The following is an 18161-nucleotide window of genomic DNA, read 5'->3' on the forward strand; positions in this document are numbered from 1 at the left end:
AAACATGTGAAAAGATGCTCCACATCATATGCAAATTAACACAATGACATACTGCAACATACCTACTAGAATGGCCAGACTTTGGAACACTGACAACACCACAGGCCAGCAAGGATGTGGATCCACAAGAACTCTCAGACATTGCTGGTGGGAATGCAGGTGATACAGCCACCTTGGAAGACAGTTTGATGGTTTCTTAAAAAACTAAACATACTTTGACCACTTGATCCAGCAGCTGTGCTCCTTGGTATTTACCCAAAGGAGTTAAAAATTTACATCCACACAAAAATGTGCACAAAGATGTTTAAAGAAGCTGTATTCTTTTTTTAAGATTTTATTTATTTATTTGAGAGAGAGAGAGAGACAGCGAGAGAGGGAACACAAGCAGGGGGAGTGGGAGAGGGAGAAGCAGGTTCCTGCTGAGCAGGGAGCCCGATGCGGGGCTCGATCCCAGGACCCTGGGATCATGACCTGAGCCGAAGGCAGATGCTTAACGACTGAGCCACCCAGGCGCCCCTAGAGCAGCTGTATTCTTAAGTGCCAAAAGTCGGAAGAAAACACTAAAAAGAAATGAGCTATTAAGCCATGAAAAGACAGGGAGGAAACTTAAATACATATCGCTAAGTGGAAGAAGCCAGTCTGAAAAGTCTATGTTCCATATAATTCCAATTTATACCACATTCTGGAAAAGGCAAAACTGGAGATAGTAAAAAGATCAGTGGTTGCCTGGGGTTGGGAGTGGGAAGGGATAAATAGGTAGAAAACAGAAGATATTTTAGGGCAGTGAGACTACTTTGTAGGACACTATTATAACAATGCATGTATGCAGTTATACATTTCTCCAAATGTATACCTAAAAAATGTACAACACCAAGAGTAAACCCGAAGGTAAACAATGGATTTGGGGTGATTATGATGTGTCACTATAGGTTCATCCTTGGTAACAAATGGACTGTTCTGGTGAGTGATACTGATAATGGTGAGGCTCTAAATGTGTGGGAGCAGGGGATATATGGGAAATCTCTAAACTTTCCTCTTAAATTTGTGATTAACTAAAACTACTCTAAAAAATAAATTCCTTTTAAAAACGTGGGGATGGGGGGGGCGGGCGTTGGTGCAGAGTATAAAGTACCAGGATCTGTCTCCTCACTTAGAAAACTGCACTGGCAAGATCTGTTCAATGCAATTATTTTGGAACTCTAGAGTCTGTTGAAGGCTTTTCAGTTCCAGAGGAAGACCTAATGGAAAGTAAATTGCTGATAATCTTGTTCAATTTCTGTCCTTAGCAGTGCTGGCTACCCACTCCCCACCCTTAGCCACATGGGAGGCAGCTGGGCATGTACATGTTTCTGCGGCAGCTTGCACAAGGCTTGTAGAAGTTGCAGGGACAAAAAGGAACCTATCCTCCAAATATCAAAAATTGGTGCTCTGTTGTTTCCGACCATAGAGGTGCAGGCAAGGAGGTGGGCCGCCATTACAATGTTTCACCTCACCCACCGGTGCCAGCCCCTCCCCCTCCAACTGAACAGACTTCCAGAGATTTAAAGGGCTGGCACCAGGTCGCCTGGGTGGCTCAGCTGGTTAAGCGTCTGCCTTCGGCTCAGGTCATGATCCCAGGGTTCTGGCATCAAGTCCCACATCGGGCTCCCTGCTCAGCGGGGAACCTGCTTCTCCCTCTGCCTCTCCCTCTGGCTTGGGCTCTCTTGCTTTCTCTCTCTCTCAAATAAATAAAATCTTTAAAAAAAAATTAAAAAAATAAAGAACTGGCAGCCTTTTCCTCCCCACTCCCTTCATTTTCTGCTTTTTTCCCTCTTGGGAGCCAAACATTAAAGATTAGGACAATTAAAAACAACTGCATATATGAGGAAAATTAGAAAGTGACTCTGTATATGCAGGGAAAGGCTCAGAAAAAACCTGAGAAGACCTTAGGTTTACACTTCATGCCAATCCTTGGCACAGAAATGACTTTTGACCATCCAAAACCCAAAAATAACAAAAACAATAACAAAAACTACAAGCCCTGGGGAAGTGGGAGAATCTGATTTCCAGGGTCACCACATTATTAGATCCAAATGTCCAGAGTTCAACAGAGAATCACAAGGTATACAAAGAAACAGGAAAATAGGCCTCATTCAAAGAGGAAAAAAAAAATGACAGAAACTGTTCCTAAAACAGACCTAATGACAGATACACTAGACACAGATTTTTTTTTCTTTTTTTTCTTTTGTTAACTAGACAGATTTTAAAACAACTGTTTTAACTAAAGAAGATGTAGAGAAAGTCAAGAAAACAATGTGTGAACAAAATGGAAATATCAACAAAGAGAAAAACCTAAAAAAAACAAAATTCTAGAGCTGAAAAGTAAAATAACAATGAAAGTAAAATTAAAATAACAAATTTACTAGAGGGATTGAAAGGCAGATGTGAGCATGCAGAATTAAAAATCAGCAAATTTAGAAGCAGGACAATGGAAATCATCAAGTTTGAGGAGGAGAAAGAAGAAGACTGAAGAAAAGCAAACGGAACCCTAAGAGACCTATGGGACATTATCAAGTGGACTAACATAAGTATCATGTAAGTCCCAGAAGAAGAAAGGAGTAGAGAAAATATTTGAAGAAATAATGGCTGAAAGCTTCCCAAACTTGATGAAAGACATGAATATAAACAAAATATAAACATCTAAGAAGTTCAACAAACTCTAAGCGAGATGAACTGAAAGAAACCCATAATGAGATACATTATAATCAAACTTGCTTAAGATAAAGAACAAAAAAAGAAATTTGGAAGCAATAGGAGAGAAGTGGCAGATCAAATACAAGGGACCCTCAAGAACTTCGGAGGCCAGAAGACAGTGGGCTGATATATTTAAAGTGCTCAAAGAAAAATACTGTCATCAAGAGTCCTATATCCAGCGGAACTATCCTTCAAAAGTGAGGGGAAAATTAAGACATTCCCAGGGAAACAAAAGCTGAGGGGGTCTGACCAGTAGACTGGCCTTGCCAAGAAGTCTGTAAGGTAAAATGAAAGGACACTAGACGGTACCTCAAAGCCATATGCAGAAATAAAGAGCTCAATAAACGTAAATACATGGGCAGTTATAAAAGCCAGTATTAGTGGGGCGCCTGGGTGGCTCAATTGTTAAGTGTGTGCCTTCGGCTCAGGTAATGATCCCAGGGTTCTGGGATCGAGCCCTGCATCGGGCTCCCTGCTCCGTGGGAAGCCTGCTTCTCCCTCTCCCGCTCCCCCTGCTTGTGTTCCCTCTCTGTGTTGCTTTCTGTCAAATAAATAAATAAACTCTTAAAAAAAAAAAAAAGCCAGTATTACTGGAGCACTGGGTTTCTGTTTTCCATGTGATTTAAGAGACTAATGCATATAAAGAAAAAAAAGCAGTTATTAGTATAAAAGCTGGTATTACTGTAACTTTGGTTTGTAACCCCAAATCTTGTTTTCTTCATAATTTAAGAGACTAATGCCCTGAAAAGAATTATTTATGTTTTGGGGCACATAATGTATAAAGATGTAATCTGGTGACATCAACAACTAAAAGGTGTGAGGTCAGAGCTGCAAAGGAGCACTTTTCATATGTTATTGAAGTTAAGCTGGCATAAATTCATGGTAACCAAAAATAAAACAGCTATAGGATAAGCACAAAATGAAATGAGAAAGGAATTTAAACATGTCACTACAAAAAATCAACTAAACACAAAAGAAAACAGTAATGTGGGAAACGAGAAACAAAAAAGCTACAAGGTATAAAGAAAACCAACAGCACAATGGCAGAAGCAAGTTCTTCCTGGTCAGTAATTACTTCAAATGTAAATGGATTAAGCTCTCCAATTAAAAGACCGAGATTAGCAGGATAGCCAAAAACACATGATCCAACTATGTGCTGTCTACAAGAGACTCACTTGAGATCCAAAGACATAAACAGGTTGAAAGTGGAAGGATGGAAAGAAGTACTCCATGCAAATAGTAACAAAGAAAAGCAAGGGTGGCTATAATAGTATCAGACAAAATAAACATTAAACTTTGTCTCTTGTAAGAGACAGAGATTAGATACTAATAAAACGTTCAATACAGCAAGAAAATATAGCAATTATAAACATTTACATATGGGGCGCCTGGGTGGCTCAGTTGGTTGGGTGACTGCCTTCGGCTCAGGTCATGATCCTGGAGTCCCGGGATCGAGTCCCGCATTGGGCTCCCTGCTCGGCAGGGAGTCTGCTTCTCCCTCTGACCCTCCCCCCTCTCATGCTCTCTCTATCTCATTCTCTCTCAAATGAATAAATAAAAATTAAAAAAAAAAAAAAAGATTTAAACATTCACATATGTAATGACAGATGATCAAAAGCAAAAGCTGATGGAATTGAAGGGAGAAATAGAAAGTTCTACAATAACAGTTGAAGACTTCAATACCGCACTCAAAATAATGGATAGAATGAGACAGAGATAAGAAAATAGAGGCCTTAACACAATAAACTGAATGGATTAACAGACATATAAAGAATGTTCTACCCAAAAACAATAGAAAACACATTCTTCTCAAGTGCACATGAGATATTTTCCAGGAGAGACCATATGTTAAGCCATAAGTTTCAATAGATTTTAAAAGACAGATATACAAAATATTTCTTCTGACTACAATGGGATAAAATTAGAAGTCATCATTATCAAAAGGAAAACTGAAAATTCACAAAATCATGGAAATTAACACGTTTTTATAAAGAGAGAGGTGTCAAATTACTAAAATCAGCAATTTTCGTAGGGCCATTACTACCCATTCCACAGAAATAAAAGGGATTATAAGAGAGTACTATGAACAACTGCATGCCAAAAAGTGGGTAACTTATGAAATGGGCAAATTCCTTGAAACGTAAAACCTACCAAGACTAAATCACAAATAAATAGATAATGTTAATAGACCTATAGCTAGTAAGGAGACTGACTCAGAAATCAAAAATCTCCCCACAAAGAAAAGCCCTGGACAGGATGGCTTCAGTGGTGAATTCTAAAAACATTTAAAGAACTACGACCAACCTTTCTCAAACTTTCCCAAATTACTGAAGAGGAGGGAACTCCTCCAAACTCATTTTATGAAACCAGCATAATCTGGATACTAAAGAGATGAAGACACTATAAGAAAACTATAGACCAGTATCTCTTATGAACACTGATGTAAAAATCCTCAACAGAATACTGGCAAACTGAATTCAGCAGCATATTAAAAGGATTATTCACCATTATCAAATGTGATTTATTCCCTAGGATGCAAGGATGCTACAACATACAAAAAAATAAAATAAAATAAATCAATGGATATATCACATCAACAGAACGTAAGAAAAAAAACCCACATGATTATTTCAATTGATGTAAAAAAAAAGTATTTGACAAAATTCAATACTATTTCAAGGTTAAAAAAAAAACAACTCAACAAATTGGGAATAGAAAAACTATCCTACATAATAAAAGCCAGAGTGAACATTTTACTCAATGGTGAAGGACTGAAACCATTCTTCTCAGATCAAGAAGGCAAGGATGTCTGTTTTCAACACTTCTATTCCACACAGTATTGAAAGTTCTAGCCAGAGCCTTTAGGCAAGGGAAAAAAAAAAAGGAGCACCCAGTTTAGAAAAGAAATAAAATTATTTCTGCAGATGATATGATCCTATATGTAGAAAACCCTAATGATTACACACACACACACACACATTCAATAAATGAATTCAGTAAAGTAGCAGGATAGAGAGTCAACACACAAAAATCAGTTGCATTTCTATACACAAACACTGAACAAACCATAAAGGAAATAATTCCATTTCCAAAAGCATCAAAAAGAATAAATTACTTAGGAATTAACCAAAGAAGTAAAAGACTTGTACAGTAAAAATTACAAAATAATGCTGAAATTAAAGACATAAATAAATGCAACTTCCAATTTCATAGGTTGGAAGCCTTAATGTTGTTAAAACAATACTATCCAAAGCGATCTTTGAATTCAACACAATCCCTATCAAAATCCCAATGATGTGTTTTTACAGAAATAGGAAAACCTATCCTAAAACCATTTGGGATCTTAAGGGACCCTCAATAGCCAAAATAATCTTGAAAAAGAAAAACTCATGTTCCCTGATTTCAAAACTTACTACAATGCTGTAGTAATTAAACATGTACCATTGGCATAGAGACATAAAGACTAATAGAACAGAAAGTCCAGAAATACACCCTCACATATATGGTCTAATGATTTTTGACAAGGGTGCCAAGACTATTCAATGAGGAAAGGACAATATTTTCAACAAATGGTGCTAGGAAGACTGAATTTCCACATGCAAAAGAATGAAGCTGGACCCTTACCTAACACATACACAAAAATTAACTCAAAATGGGCTAAGAACCGAAATATGAGACCTAACGCAATAAAAACTCTTAGAAGAAAACACAGGACAAAAGCTTCACAACACTAGGTTTGGCAATAACTTCTTGGATAGGACACCAAAGGCACAAGGAACAAGGGAAAAAAATAGGCAAATTGAACTTCATGAACATTTAAAAAAATTGTGCATCTAAAGACACTATCATCAGTAAAAAGGCAGCCCAAAGAGTGGGAGAAATTATGTGCAAATTATATATGATTAATATGTCAATGGGGATTACTTCAATAATATACAAAATTCCTAACAACAATAACAAAATAAACAACAAAATTCAAAAATGGGCAAAGGGCTTAAATAGACATTTCTTCAAAGACTATATACAAATGGCCAATAAGCATGAGAAGATGCTCAACATCATTAATCATTAGGAAAACGCAAATCAAAACTACTATGAGACACTACCTCATACCCATTAGGATAACTACTATCAAAAAGACAGAAAACCATGGGGTGCCTGGCTGGCTGAGTCGGTAGAGCATGCAACTCTTGATCTTGGGGTCTCCACACTGGGTGTAGAGCTTACTTAAAAACAAAACAAGTGTTGAGGAGGATGTGGAGAGACTGGAACCTTGGATACTGTTGTGGCAAGGTGAAACGGTACGGCCTCTACAGAAAGCAGTATGACAGGTCCTCAAAATATTAAAGCTAGAGTTACCATATCATCCAGCAATTCCACTTCGGGGAGGAATACCCAAAAGAACTGAAGGCAGGATCTCGAAGAGATTATTTGTATACCATGTTCACAGTAGCATAATTAAAATGTGGAAGCGACCCAAATATTCATGGATAGAGGAATGGATAGCAAAATGTGGCATATACATAAAATGAAATTTTTTTTTCATTTTAAAAGTTATTTTTATTGTGGAAAAGATCATATATGCAAAAGCATGCATAAAATAAAACTACACTGTTTAAGGAAAAATAAAAACAATTTTGATGCTGAATATACAAGGTGAACAAATGGAACTCTACTAGTAGCTTAGATTACCCCTCCTGGATGACATCACATCCCTACAATCTCCCTCCCAGGAGGAAACGTTATCCTCATTTTTTTTTCTTTTAATTTTTATTTAAATTCAATTAATTAACATATAATGTATTATTAGTTTCAGAGGTAGAGGTCAGTGACTCATCAGTCTTATATAATACCCAGTGCTCATTACATCATGTGGCCCTCCTTAATGCCCATCACCCAGTTACTCCGTCCCTCCGCCCACCTCCCGTCCAGCAACCGTCAGGTTCTTTCCTATGATTAAGAGTCTCTTATGGGGGCGCCTGGGTGGCTCAGTTGGTTAAGCGGCTGCCTTCGGCTCAGGTCATGATCCTGGAGTCCCTGGATCGAGTCCCGCATCGGGCTCCCTGCTCAACAGGGAGTCTGCTTCTCCCTCTGACCCTCCCCCCTCTCATGTGCTCTCTCTCTCATTCTCTCTCTCCCAAATAAATAAAATCTTAAAAAAAAAAAAAAGTCTCTTATGGTTTGTCTCCCTCTCTGGTTTCATCTTGTTTTATTTTTTCCTCTCTTCCCCTATGATCCTCTGTTTTGTTTCTTAATATGAGTGAGATCATATGACAATTGTCTTTCTCTGATTGACTTATTTTGCTTAGTATAATACTCTCTAGTTCCAACCACGTCACTGCAAATGGCAAGATTTCACTTTTGAAGGCTGAGTAGTATTCCACCGAATATACATACCACATCTTCTTTATCTATTCATCTGTTGATGGACATCTGCACTCTTTCCATAGCTTGGCTATTGTGGACATTGCTGCTATAAACATCGGGGTGCATGTGCCCCTTAGGATCATTACATTTGTATCTTTGGGGTAAATATGCAGGAGTGTAATTGTTGGGTTGTATGATAGCTCTATTTTCAATCTTCTGAGGAACCTCCATACTGTTTTCCAGAGTGGCTGCACCAGCTTGCATTCCTACCAACAGTGTAAGAGGGTTCCCCTTTCTCTTCATCCTTGCCAACATCTGTCATTTCCTGACTTGTTCATTTTAGCCATTCTGACTAGTGTGAGGTGGTATCTCATTGAGGTTTTGATTTGTATTTCCCTGATGCCAAATGATGTGGAGCACTCTTTCATGTGTCTGTTGGCCATTTGGATGTCTTCTTTGCAGAAATGTCTGTTCATGTCTTCTGCCCATTTCTTGATTGGATTATTTGTTCTTTGGGTGTTGAGTTTGATAAATTCTTTATAGATTTTGGATACTAGCCCTTTATCTGATTAAGACATTTGCAAATATTGGGGCGCCTGGGTGGCTCAGTCGTTAAGCGTCTGCCTTCGGCTCAGGTTGCGATCCCGGGGTCCTGGGATCGAGCCCCACATCGGGCTTCCTGCTCAGCGGGGAGCCTGCTTCTCCCTCTCCCACTCCCCCTGCTTGTGTTCCCTCTCTCGCTGTCTCTCTGTCAAATAAATAAATAAAATCTTAAAAAAAAAAAAAAAGACATTTGCAAATATCTTCTCCCATTCTGTAGGTTGTCTTTGGTTTTGTCAACTGTTTCCTTTGCTATGCAAAAGCTTTGTATCTTGATGAAGTCCCAATAGTTTATTTTTGCCTTTTGTTTCCCTTGCCTTTGGAGACGTGTCTAGCAAGAAATTGCTGCGGCTGAGGTCGAAGTGGTTTCTGCCTGTGTTCTTCTCTAGGATTTTGATAGATTCCTGTCTCACGTTTAGGTCTTTCATCCATTTTGAGTCTATTTTTGTGTATGGTGTAAGGAAATGGTCCAGTTTCATTCTTCTCCATGGGGCTGTCCAATTTTCCCAACACCATTTGTTGAAGAGACTGTCTTTTATACTACTGGATATTCTTTCCTACTTTGTCGAAGATTAGTTGACCACAGAGTTGAGGGTCCATTCCTGGGTTCTCTATTCTGTTCCACTGATCTGTGTGTCTGTTTTTGTGCCAGCACCATACTGTCTTGATGATCACAGCTTTGTAATATAGCTTGAAGTCGGAATTGTGATACCATCAGCTTTGGTTTTCTTTTTCAACATTCCTTTTGCTATTCAGGGTCTTTTCTGTTTCCATACAAATTTTAGGATTATTTGTTCCAGCTCTGTGAAAAATGTTGATGGTGTTTTGATAGGGATTGCACTGAATGTATAGATTACTCTAGGTAGCATAAGCATTTTAACAATATTTGTTCTTCCCATCCATGAGCATGTAATATTTTTCCATTTCTTTGTGTCTTCCTCAATTTCTTTCATGAGTGTTCTATAGTTTTCAGAGTATAGATCCTTTGCCTCTTTGGTTAGGTTTATTCCCAGATATCTTACAGTTTTTGGTGCAATTGTAAATGGGATTGACTCCTTAATTTCTCTTTCTTCTGTCTCATTGTTAGTGTATAAAAAGGCAACTGATTTCTGTGCATTGATTTTACATCCTGACATTTTGCTTAATTCCTGTATGAGTTCTAGCAATTTTGGGGTGGAGTCTTTTGGGTTTTTCACAGAGAGTATCATGTCATCGGCGAAGAGTGAGAGTTTGACTTCTTCTTTGCCGATTTGAATGCCAAAATTTTATTTCTTTTTGTTGTCTGACTACTGAGGCCAGGGCTTCTAGTTCTATGTTGAACAACAGTGAGGAGAGTGGACATCCCTGCCGTGTTCCTGACCTTAGGGGAAAGGCTCTGTTTTTCCCCAACATACAATGGAATTTTATTCAGCATTTAAAAGGAAGGAAATTCTGCATTCTATATGGATGAAACTTGATACTATGCTAAGTGAAATAAACCATTCATAAAAAGACAAATATTGTATGATTCCACTTATATGAGGTACTTAAAGTAGCCAAATCATAAAGACAAAAAAGTAGAATTGTGATTGCCAGGGGCTGGGAATAAAGGAGTTCTTGTTTCACGGGTATAGAGTTTCGGTTTTACAACATGAAAAGGGTGAGGGGGATGGATGGTGGTAATGGTCGCACAACAATGGGAATGTATTTAATACCACTGAACTGTACACTTAATGGTTAAAATGGTAAATGGTATGTGTATTTTGCTCCAAAAAATAATTAACAACTCAAAAGAAAAGAAAGAAAAGATATCTGGTAGAGCCCCAACCATGGAGAGTGACAAACTAAGGAAATTAACATTCCTATTTGCTGTGATTTTGGAACCTCAGGCATATTTGAATAACTGATGCAATATTTTCAAATAATGTAACTTTTAAACCTTCCTTATGGTTACTGATTGAGAGCAAAAGCCTATACTAAGGTTCCACCGTGATGTGTTTGTTGGGTAGAACCAGTATATAGTTTTGTCTCATTTATCACAGAGTTCTTGTGGGGTCAAGAAAGCAGAAGTGCTAAAACCCCAAGCAGGACTAAGGCACATTTTTCTTCCTTCCTTATGACTTTCTCTTTTCTTCCATAGGGTTAATTAGCTCCACATGATAAACAGGCCTGAAACAAGCACTAAATAGGTACAGCCTGAAATTGACCACATGGCTCAGCATCATTTGGACAGGGACCATGAGGACTGTTGATGAAAAAATCCATTACTGTCAGTCACAGTGAATAACGCAGTATTAAACACCCTTCACACTCAATGCTGTTGGAGTGTGAAGTGGCAAAATGTGGCCCATGAACCACCACACTCCTCTTGAGCATCCATAGCAGGTCCTGTTAATCCCTTTCCCACTGAGCTTGGCTGCAGCTCAGAACACTGATCAGAATTAGCACATTAGATGAAACTTCTCTGTCATGCCTGGCAACTGAGGTGTATATAGGCAAGGCCACTGTAACTCCTGTCCTGTCTCCCCACCTCTGGAGCAGTACAAATCAGTTAGTTTGAATTATGCCACATATCAGCTACTCGCCTGCTGTCATAGCCTGACTACTAGCAGGTAACAGGCCACTCGAACCAATTTCAGATCAGTGACAAAGAGCAGTAGGGTTCCAACTTACAGTTTCAAAGCTCTTTTGGAACTCCAGAAGTTTCGCTTCAGCTTCCTTATAATTCTTGAAGAACATACACAGTTCATACATCTCCATCATCAACAGTAGTGGGGAATCCTTTGAGGAAGAGTTTGGATGAAATTACAAAATCGTGATGTCAATCAATAGTATTTTCTCAATGAAAAATGACAATATAAGAAGTTAAAGACATAAGTACTACTAGTAACAGTTTCATAGAATTAAATCATATCTGTTAAAAAGAAAGGAGGTTAAATTTATATTTCTTTTACCCTTTAGAAAAAAGATATTCAGGCCAGGTACACCTACTCAACAGTCTGTTTTCTGTCTGTTCTGTACTTGGTCCACTGCCCAAGAGCTGGAGACATTCCACTAGATGGTGCTAGGTATGGTACCTCTACATACACTCCTGGAAAATGGGCTCCACTGAGCTGCCAACCTACTGCTGTCTTTGGCATTTCTATCATTTTGGTGGGAGCTTTTCAGTCAGAAGACAGGAATTTTGGAATGAGAAAGTACAGATCTGAACTATAAACACACTACTTACTAAAGTACTTTGAGACCCTGGGCATGTTACTTAAATTCTGTGAGCCTGAGTTTATTACTCTAAAATGAGGATACTACCACTTCATAACATCCTCATATAATATTATCTTTCTATAGGATTATTGTGAGAACTGATGAAAATAATATATATAAAGTTCTTTGCTAAATAAATGGTAGTTCTGTTATCATTATTTGTTGTTGGCTAAAAAAAGCAGATAAAAACAACTGAAAAAGTCAATGGGGATATTCTGAAGTAACCCTTTTAGATACAGGAATGACATGAAGTGACTATCACTACCTTAAAGAAAAGTTGGAAACCTCTGATGAGAGTTTTGCTCTTCTGCTTTGTTAATAATGTTCTCCAGATGACTGAGAGGTCTTGAAGGTCCCACATGTGTTCTTCCATTGAGCCCCGAATGTGTTCTGTTGCTTCAGCTGCAACACTGTCCTCCACAGACGTGATGATCCAAACACAGAGACAAGGAATAGTACTGGCATCCTACCACAGGATGAAAACTTTTCAAAATAAAATAACATTTGTGTCTGGATTACCTGACAGAGGGACTTGGGGGCTCCCAGCAATGCTACAAACATGGGTAGAGATTTCCTGTTTAGAACAAGTTACCTCAATAAATTGGTTAAACTAGCTTGAAAAGCCTCCAAACATGGAATAAACTCTAATGAACAACCAAGGGACTATTATAAACTCTTCTGTAGAGTGTAACCTATCAAAAGACCAAGAGACTGAGCGGAAGTTATAGAAGTACTAAGAAAACAAGACTGGCTTCCACAGAAATTCTGATCAAGGTACTGTCTAGAGCATCCCACTTCTCTGCTCAAGCGTCAGGGTCCTTTCTCTATGACTGCCAACCAGGAACCAAGGCTCGGACCACTTAAATTACGGAATATTAAGGTAAAAGAAGTATACTAGATAGCCCAGAGCCTAAGCTGGAAAAGCACAAAAGTTACAGTGACCTTGAAAACATGGCAGAGCCTCACTGTCATCATCACCCCACTTCCTCTCTGATTATCAGCCTTCCCTGTCCCTTTCCATTGTTTCTATTGCTCTATGGGTCCTTAATTTAGGCTTCTCATTATCCTCACCTGGAGACATGAGGCCAGGACACTAAGGATAGGGGCTTGTTGTTTCACTGCTTCAGCTAGGAGCCAGCACCAGGAGTTTGGCTCCTCTGAGCACCGGAGCAGAACTTCAAAAAAATCAGCCATCTCTTCTTTGTTTCTCTGGAGTTCCTGGGGGGCCCTGCTACAGACTTGATCACTGTCCATTCTGGAGTTAGACACTGAGGTCAAGTTCTCAAAAGCCAGTCTTAAGTGGTCTTGAAGGACAGGACTGAAATACTGAAGAAGAGATTTCACCTAGAAAACATATTAGATGGTAAAGACCAATTTCATCTAGAGCTGAAAAATGTTAGAGAAAAGCAGAGGCAAAATTGTTCTTTCTCACCCTGAACTGTGTGTGTGGGAAGTGACCATATCATTTTACAAAGTTATTTGTTGCTTTGGAGTGAATTTCCATATTTAATCTGGAGTCACAAAAACTCTTCCTTCAGCTTTTTAGTACTAATGACTAATCCTGTCTGATGCCAACCCACCGAAATCTTAGTAAAAACAGTAGTATCATAGAAAACAAAAGCCTAGGTATACACAACAGAAAGAACGCTATTTGTCCTCCCAGAAGTCTTCCAATTTCCTCTGCTTGAATGGCAACAAATGGTGGCTTACCTCCTCTGGGTGGTAGTTATGGAGTTGGCTGTGAATAATGAACTGTAACCAATCGTTTGCTTTGGCACATTCTCTGAGGTAAGACGTGCTCAGTTTCACATTGTGAAGCCTGCAGAACTGTACTGCTAATGCCCACTGGCTGCTAGATTCACTAGATAACCTGTAATTGGAAGTTGGGGCAGTAGAAAAAAAAAATTGTTAAAATATAGCTTTAGTTTAAATGGAAAATTAGTAAAAATTAAACAAATTTAACTGCAGCATATTCTCTAAAAAACCTTTCAACAAATCCCAAACGTTTATTAGGCTGCTTTGGAAAATAAAGAAAAAAGAGGGCTCTTGCATCCACAATGGATAAAAGCTTTCTTAGCATACTGGCAGAATGCATTCCTTTTATCAACCAAGTATCTATCCATAGATTATACTAGCTATATACCGTCCTTAGGAGAATTGAGTAAATAGTCACTCAAGAAATTTCCTGAGTGCTTAATTGTTTTGCATGATTCAATTTAGAGTATCAGAGCCCAGACAGGTGCTTGGGCTTCCTCAGTTAGGGGGGAGTACTTGTTCTTGCTCATAGCCGGAAACTGTTGAGAACAGAGTCACTGATAGCAGGTACAAGAGAATGGTGCATTCCCAGGGTCTGGGGTGGCTAGGTCACCCCAGGTGGCATAGCACAGAGGAAAGATGGCATAAATGTGTAAGTAGAGGGGTTTTTGTGGATAGACGGTTACCTCAACTTTCATTATCAACTAATATATATTAGCAAGAGAAAATTAAGGAACTCACTTAAAATCAAATTTTATGAGATCCATATCCCACCTCTTCTCTCTTTTTTTTTTTTTTTTCATAGAGAGAGAGCAAGGGAGGACAGAAGAGAGAATCTTAAGCAGGCTCCATGCCCAGCACAGAGCCTGATTCAGGGTTCGATCTCACAACCCTGAGATCATGACCTGAGCCAAAATCAAGGGTCAGAGGCTTAACCGACTGAGCCACCCAGGTGCCCCCATCCCATATCTTCTTAAATGATTTCAACATGTAACACATAAGAGACTTCTCTGACCAGCAGGGCAGTGGAGGAGACAGAGTTCTTCTCTATCTCTTGGAAACTATCTCTAAAGAGTGAATAATTAGCTGCACCCTCCCTTTACTGATGGCAAGCAATTAAAACTCACTGTCCATTCACTGAGTGTCTGCTATACACTGGCTGAGTAAGAAGGCCTGAAGGGATTGGTAAAAACATCTGAGGTGCTGGAAGAAAGACTAGGCAAATACAGATTGGAAGAATAAAGCTTGCTGGAAAAGAGAATGAGGCTGCAATTCAACAAACCTCTTTATTTCCTGCTGCTGAATGCTGTTCCATATACCTTCTTCTAAGAGGATAAGCAATTCCTCTATGGTGGCCTTTTCACCCACAGCCAGTTTAGATAGTTTTTCAGCTGTAAGAAATACAAACAATAAAAACTGGTCAAGAGAAAGGGTCAGGAACTCTTCTGTTTGAAGAGTGTGGTCCAGGGCCATTTCAGAAGCTAATTAAAGGGCCCAAAAAAGTGAGATAAAGTGCAAACATTCTGCAGGAAAAAGATGAAGCAGGAACATAATTATTTCCTGCCCCAACCACTCACAATTCGATGCTTTAGACCTATTCATCCCTTGTCCTCTAAACAAAACAAACCCCAGATGGAGAAAGTACTGTACCTAGAGACTCTCTGATACAGCTGTACTGAGCATCTTTGTTTCTACACTTGTAGCTCAAAATGATATTGGCCACTTTCATATCAACTCTGAGCTTGAGGCTGTCGAGGCCAAGCAGTTCTAAGAAACAAACACAGGCAGCTCCTACTGAAGGTATGTAGAAGGAGGAGAGCCCTAAAACATAGGCTTCATTGCCTACTTGCTGGATCCTGAAAAAGAAAGGAATCAAAATCACATCAGAAAACTGTTTCTCACCAGGAAAAGGAGATGGAATTACATAGTGATACATGGAGTGTCAGACACCTGTGATTTTTAGCTTCCTCCCCCTTCCCGTTTTGGGCCCCTGCACATATCCATTTAGGTTCTTGGTAGTTTTTCGTTGTCTCCATAGCCCCCCATTCCCTTATATTTAACTTTCTCCTAAAACACCTACCCACAGGCCAAATTATTCTTGCTTCCAACTATATCCAGGGAACACAGAACAGAATTACAGAAAGACTGCCAAATTGTGATCCTATCAATTATGAGTATATATGCAAACTACCAAGAAAATTAATGCTAATTAAAGTTTGACATCACATATGTAGTTTTATATGCATAGACATATTTCAACGAAAGATGCACAAGAAATTAGCCATGTTTATTTACTATGCAGAATGAAGATAGGAGACTCAGGGACTTTTTATCTTTCATTTTTCACCCTTCTGAATTACTTGAATATTTTATCACTAAAATGCATTACGTTGTTAACTATGAAACAAACCAATAAAGTAAATCTATATTTAGGTGACTATATCTAATACTCCTCCCAATTCTGTGATTTATAAAAGTGAATTATAAAAAATGAGTTTTCTTAAATACAGAATTCACATCTTATTATACAATTCCCTCTTAAGAATAATTACTAATATTTGGCAAGCTCCTGGGTTATTTAAAAAAAAAAACAGAATTTTAAAAGATATAAATACTATTTTTAATATTATCTTTTTTTAAAAATTTTCTTTATTATTTATATGAGAGAGAGACGGAGATAGTGAGAGAAAGCATGAGCAGGGAGGTGGAGAAGCAGGCTCCCTGATGAGCAGGGAGCCCGACAAAGGGCTCGATCCCAGGACTCTGGGATCATGACCTGAACCGAAGGCAGGTGCTTAACCGACTGAACCACCCAGGTGCCCCTTAATGTTATCTTTATTATCTTTTTCCCATTAACAAAAGACACATTAAATCCCCCAAACTTGGGATATACAGAAACGCACAGAGGAAGGGAAAAAAAAAAAGACGACCAAATTACTAGCCTGATATAACTACTTTTCAAATGTATATGTAAAATACAGAGATGTCTTTTATTAAGAGTATAAATTATGTTTTAAATACTCACAGCTGCTTGGGAGTCTTACTCTTGGTTAATTCCTGGACCAGAAAAGTACCAAATGCAAATGATGGCCGGCCATGTTGTAAATAATATGCAAAATTCAGACGTTCCACTATAGCATATTTATTAACTAGGTCAGGGCTAGAAAAATGTGGTAGATGACTCACTGCGTCTGGGGGGAAAGTGAAGCAATATTAATCCTCTGTACCTCACCATGATTAATTGCAAATCTGCACGTGGAAAACTTAACTCTGCAATGGTGAAAGAAAACCAGCTGCAGGACACTTGGGTGGCTCAGTTGGTTACGTGTCTGACTCTTGATTTTGGCTCAGATCATGATCTCCGGGTCATGATATCAAGCCCCATGTTGGGCTCCATGCTCAGGGGGGATCTGGTTGAAATTCATTTTCTCCCTCTCCCTCTGCCCCTCCCCCAGCTTGCACATGCATTCTCTAATAAATAAGTCTTAACAAAAGAAAAAAAACAGTTGCTATAGTCATTTTGTACCACTGTGCATTACTAGGAACCACCAAAATGTAATAGTTCATTTTAATGTGTAGAAGTAGCCCATTTTTTTAAAAAATTTATTTATTTTAGAGAGAGAGAGAGCATACATGGGGGGGGAAGGGCAGAGAGAGAGGGAGAGAGAGAATCTCAAGCAGACTCCCCTCTGAATGGGGAGCCCAACACAAGGCTCAAACCCACAACACTGAAATCATGACCTGAGCTGAAATCAAGAGTCAGATGCTTAACTGAATGAGCCACCCAGGTGCCCCAGCCCCCCATATTATACAAAAATATGTATCCAAGAAGCTGCATAAAAACTTATAAATTATGCTTCTTCCTCAACTTGTTATTTTAGATGTCTTAATTCTGTATTTGATGATCCTTTAAGTCACAATGGCAATAATCCTTTAGCTATAACATCTCTGCTAAGGATCTGCAAGAGGAGCTTTTTAATTTATTCATGGAGCTCATTACACAATGAAATCCCTTCTTAACATTTTTATGAGTCCTCTATACACCAAGGCCAACTCCCTATACCTTTCTCCAATACACAGTGTAAGAACATCCTTTTCTCCATATTAATGCCCTCCTCAATTTCCTTTTGTTATCACTATACTTTCTGATGTATTCAGAGCACCTTATTATCTATATGATGGTACCACCGTTCTCAGGCCAGCAGAGTAGCTCAGTTTAAAGTTCCTCTGTGCCCATAAAAATAGCAGAAGATATTTGGATGTGATAAGTTAGTATGAAAGAACTCCTCCTGTTAGACAAGCCCTAATCTTTAATCGCCTCTTAACCACTTACTACCTGTGTGTAGTAAAAAAAAAAAAAAGAAGTAACATTTTGAACTGTTAAGGAACAAGTTCTGGAAAACAGTGCATCTGCTTTTATTTTCAAAGTTCAAAGCTTATTTCTGAAAAAAAGTTTCATTCTCCTG

General features: G+C 38.7%; 1 protein-coding gene across 3 annotated transcripts in view; it reads right to left on the bottom strand.

Moving 5' to 3' along the window:
- The window catches only part of SPG11 (SPG11 vesicle trafficking associated, spatacsin), an 82314-nt gene that overhangs the window by 19656 nt on the left and 44497 nt on the right, over positions 1–18161 (bottom strand). For all 3 annotated transcript variants that reach the window (XR_004677304.1, XM_034994183.1, XM_034994184.1), the window contains 7 exons: positions 16721–16886; positions 15346–15551; positions 14978–15086; positions 13651–13810; positions 13012–13284; positions 12206–12406; positions 11353–11460 (listed from right to left, as the gene is read on the bottom strand). Coding sequence is in view for 2 of the 3 variants with exons in the window: in XM_034994183.1 (XP_034850074.1) it covers positions 11353–11460; positions 12206–12406; positions 13012–13284; positions 13651–13810; positions 14978–15086; positions 15346–15551; positions 16721–16886 (1223 nt within the window). In the remaining variant the exon portion in view is untranslated. The remainder of the gene's footprint in view (positions 1–11352; positions 11461–12205; positions 12407–13011; positions 13285–13650; positions 13811–14977; positions 15087–15345; positions 15552–16720; positions 16887–18161) is intronic.

Source organism: Mirounga leonina, unplaced genomic scaffold (genome assembly GCF_011800145.1).
Source record: "Mirounga leonina isolate KUSES-001 unplaced genomic scaffold, KU_Mleo_1.0 Mir_91, whole genome shotgun sequence".
NCBI lineage: Eukaryota > Metazoa > Chordata > Mammalia > Carnivora > Phocidae > Mirounga > Mirounga leonina.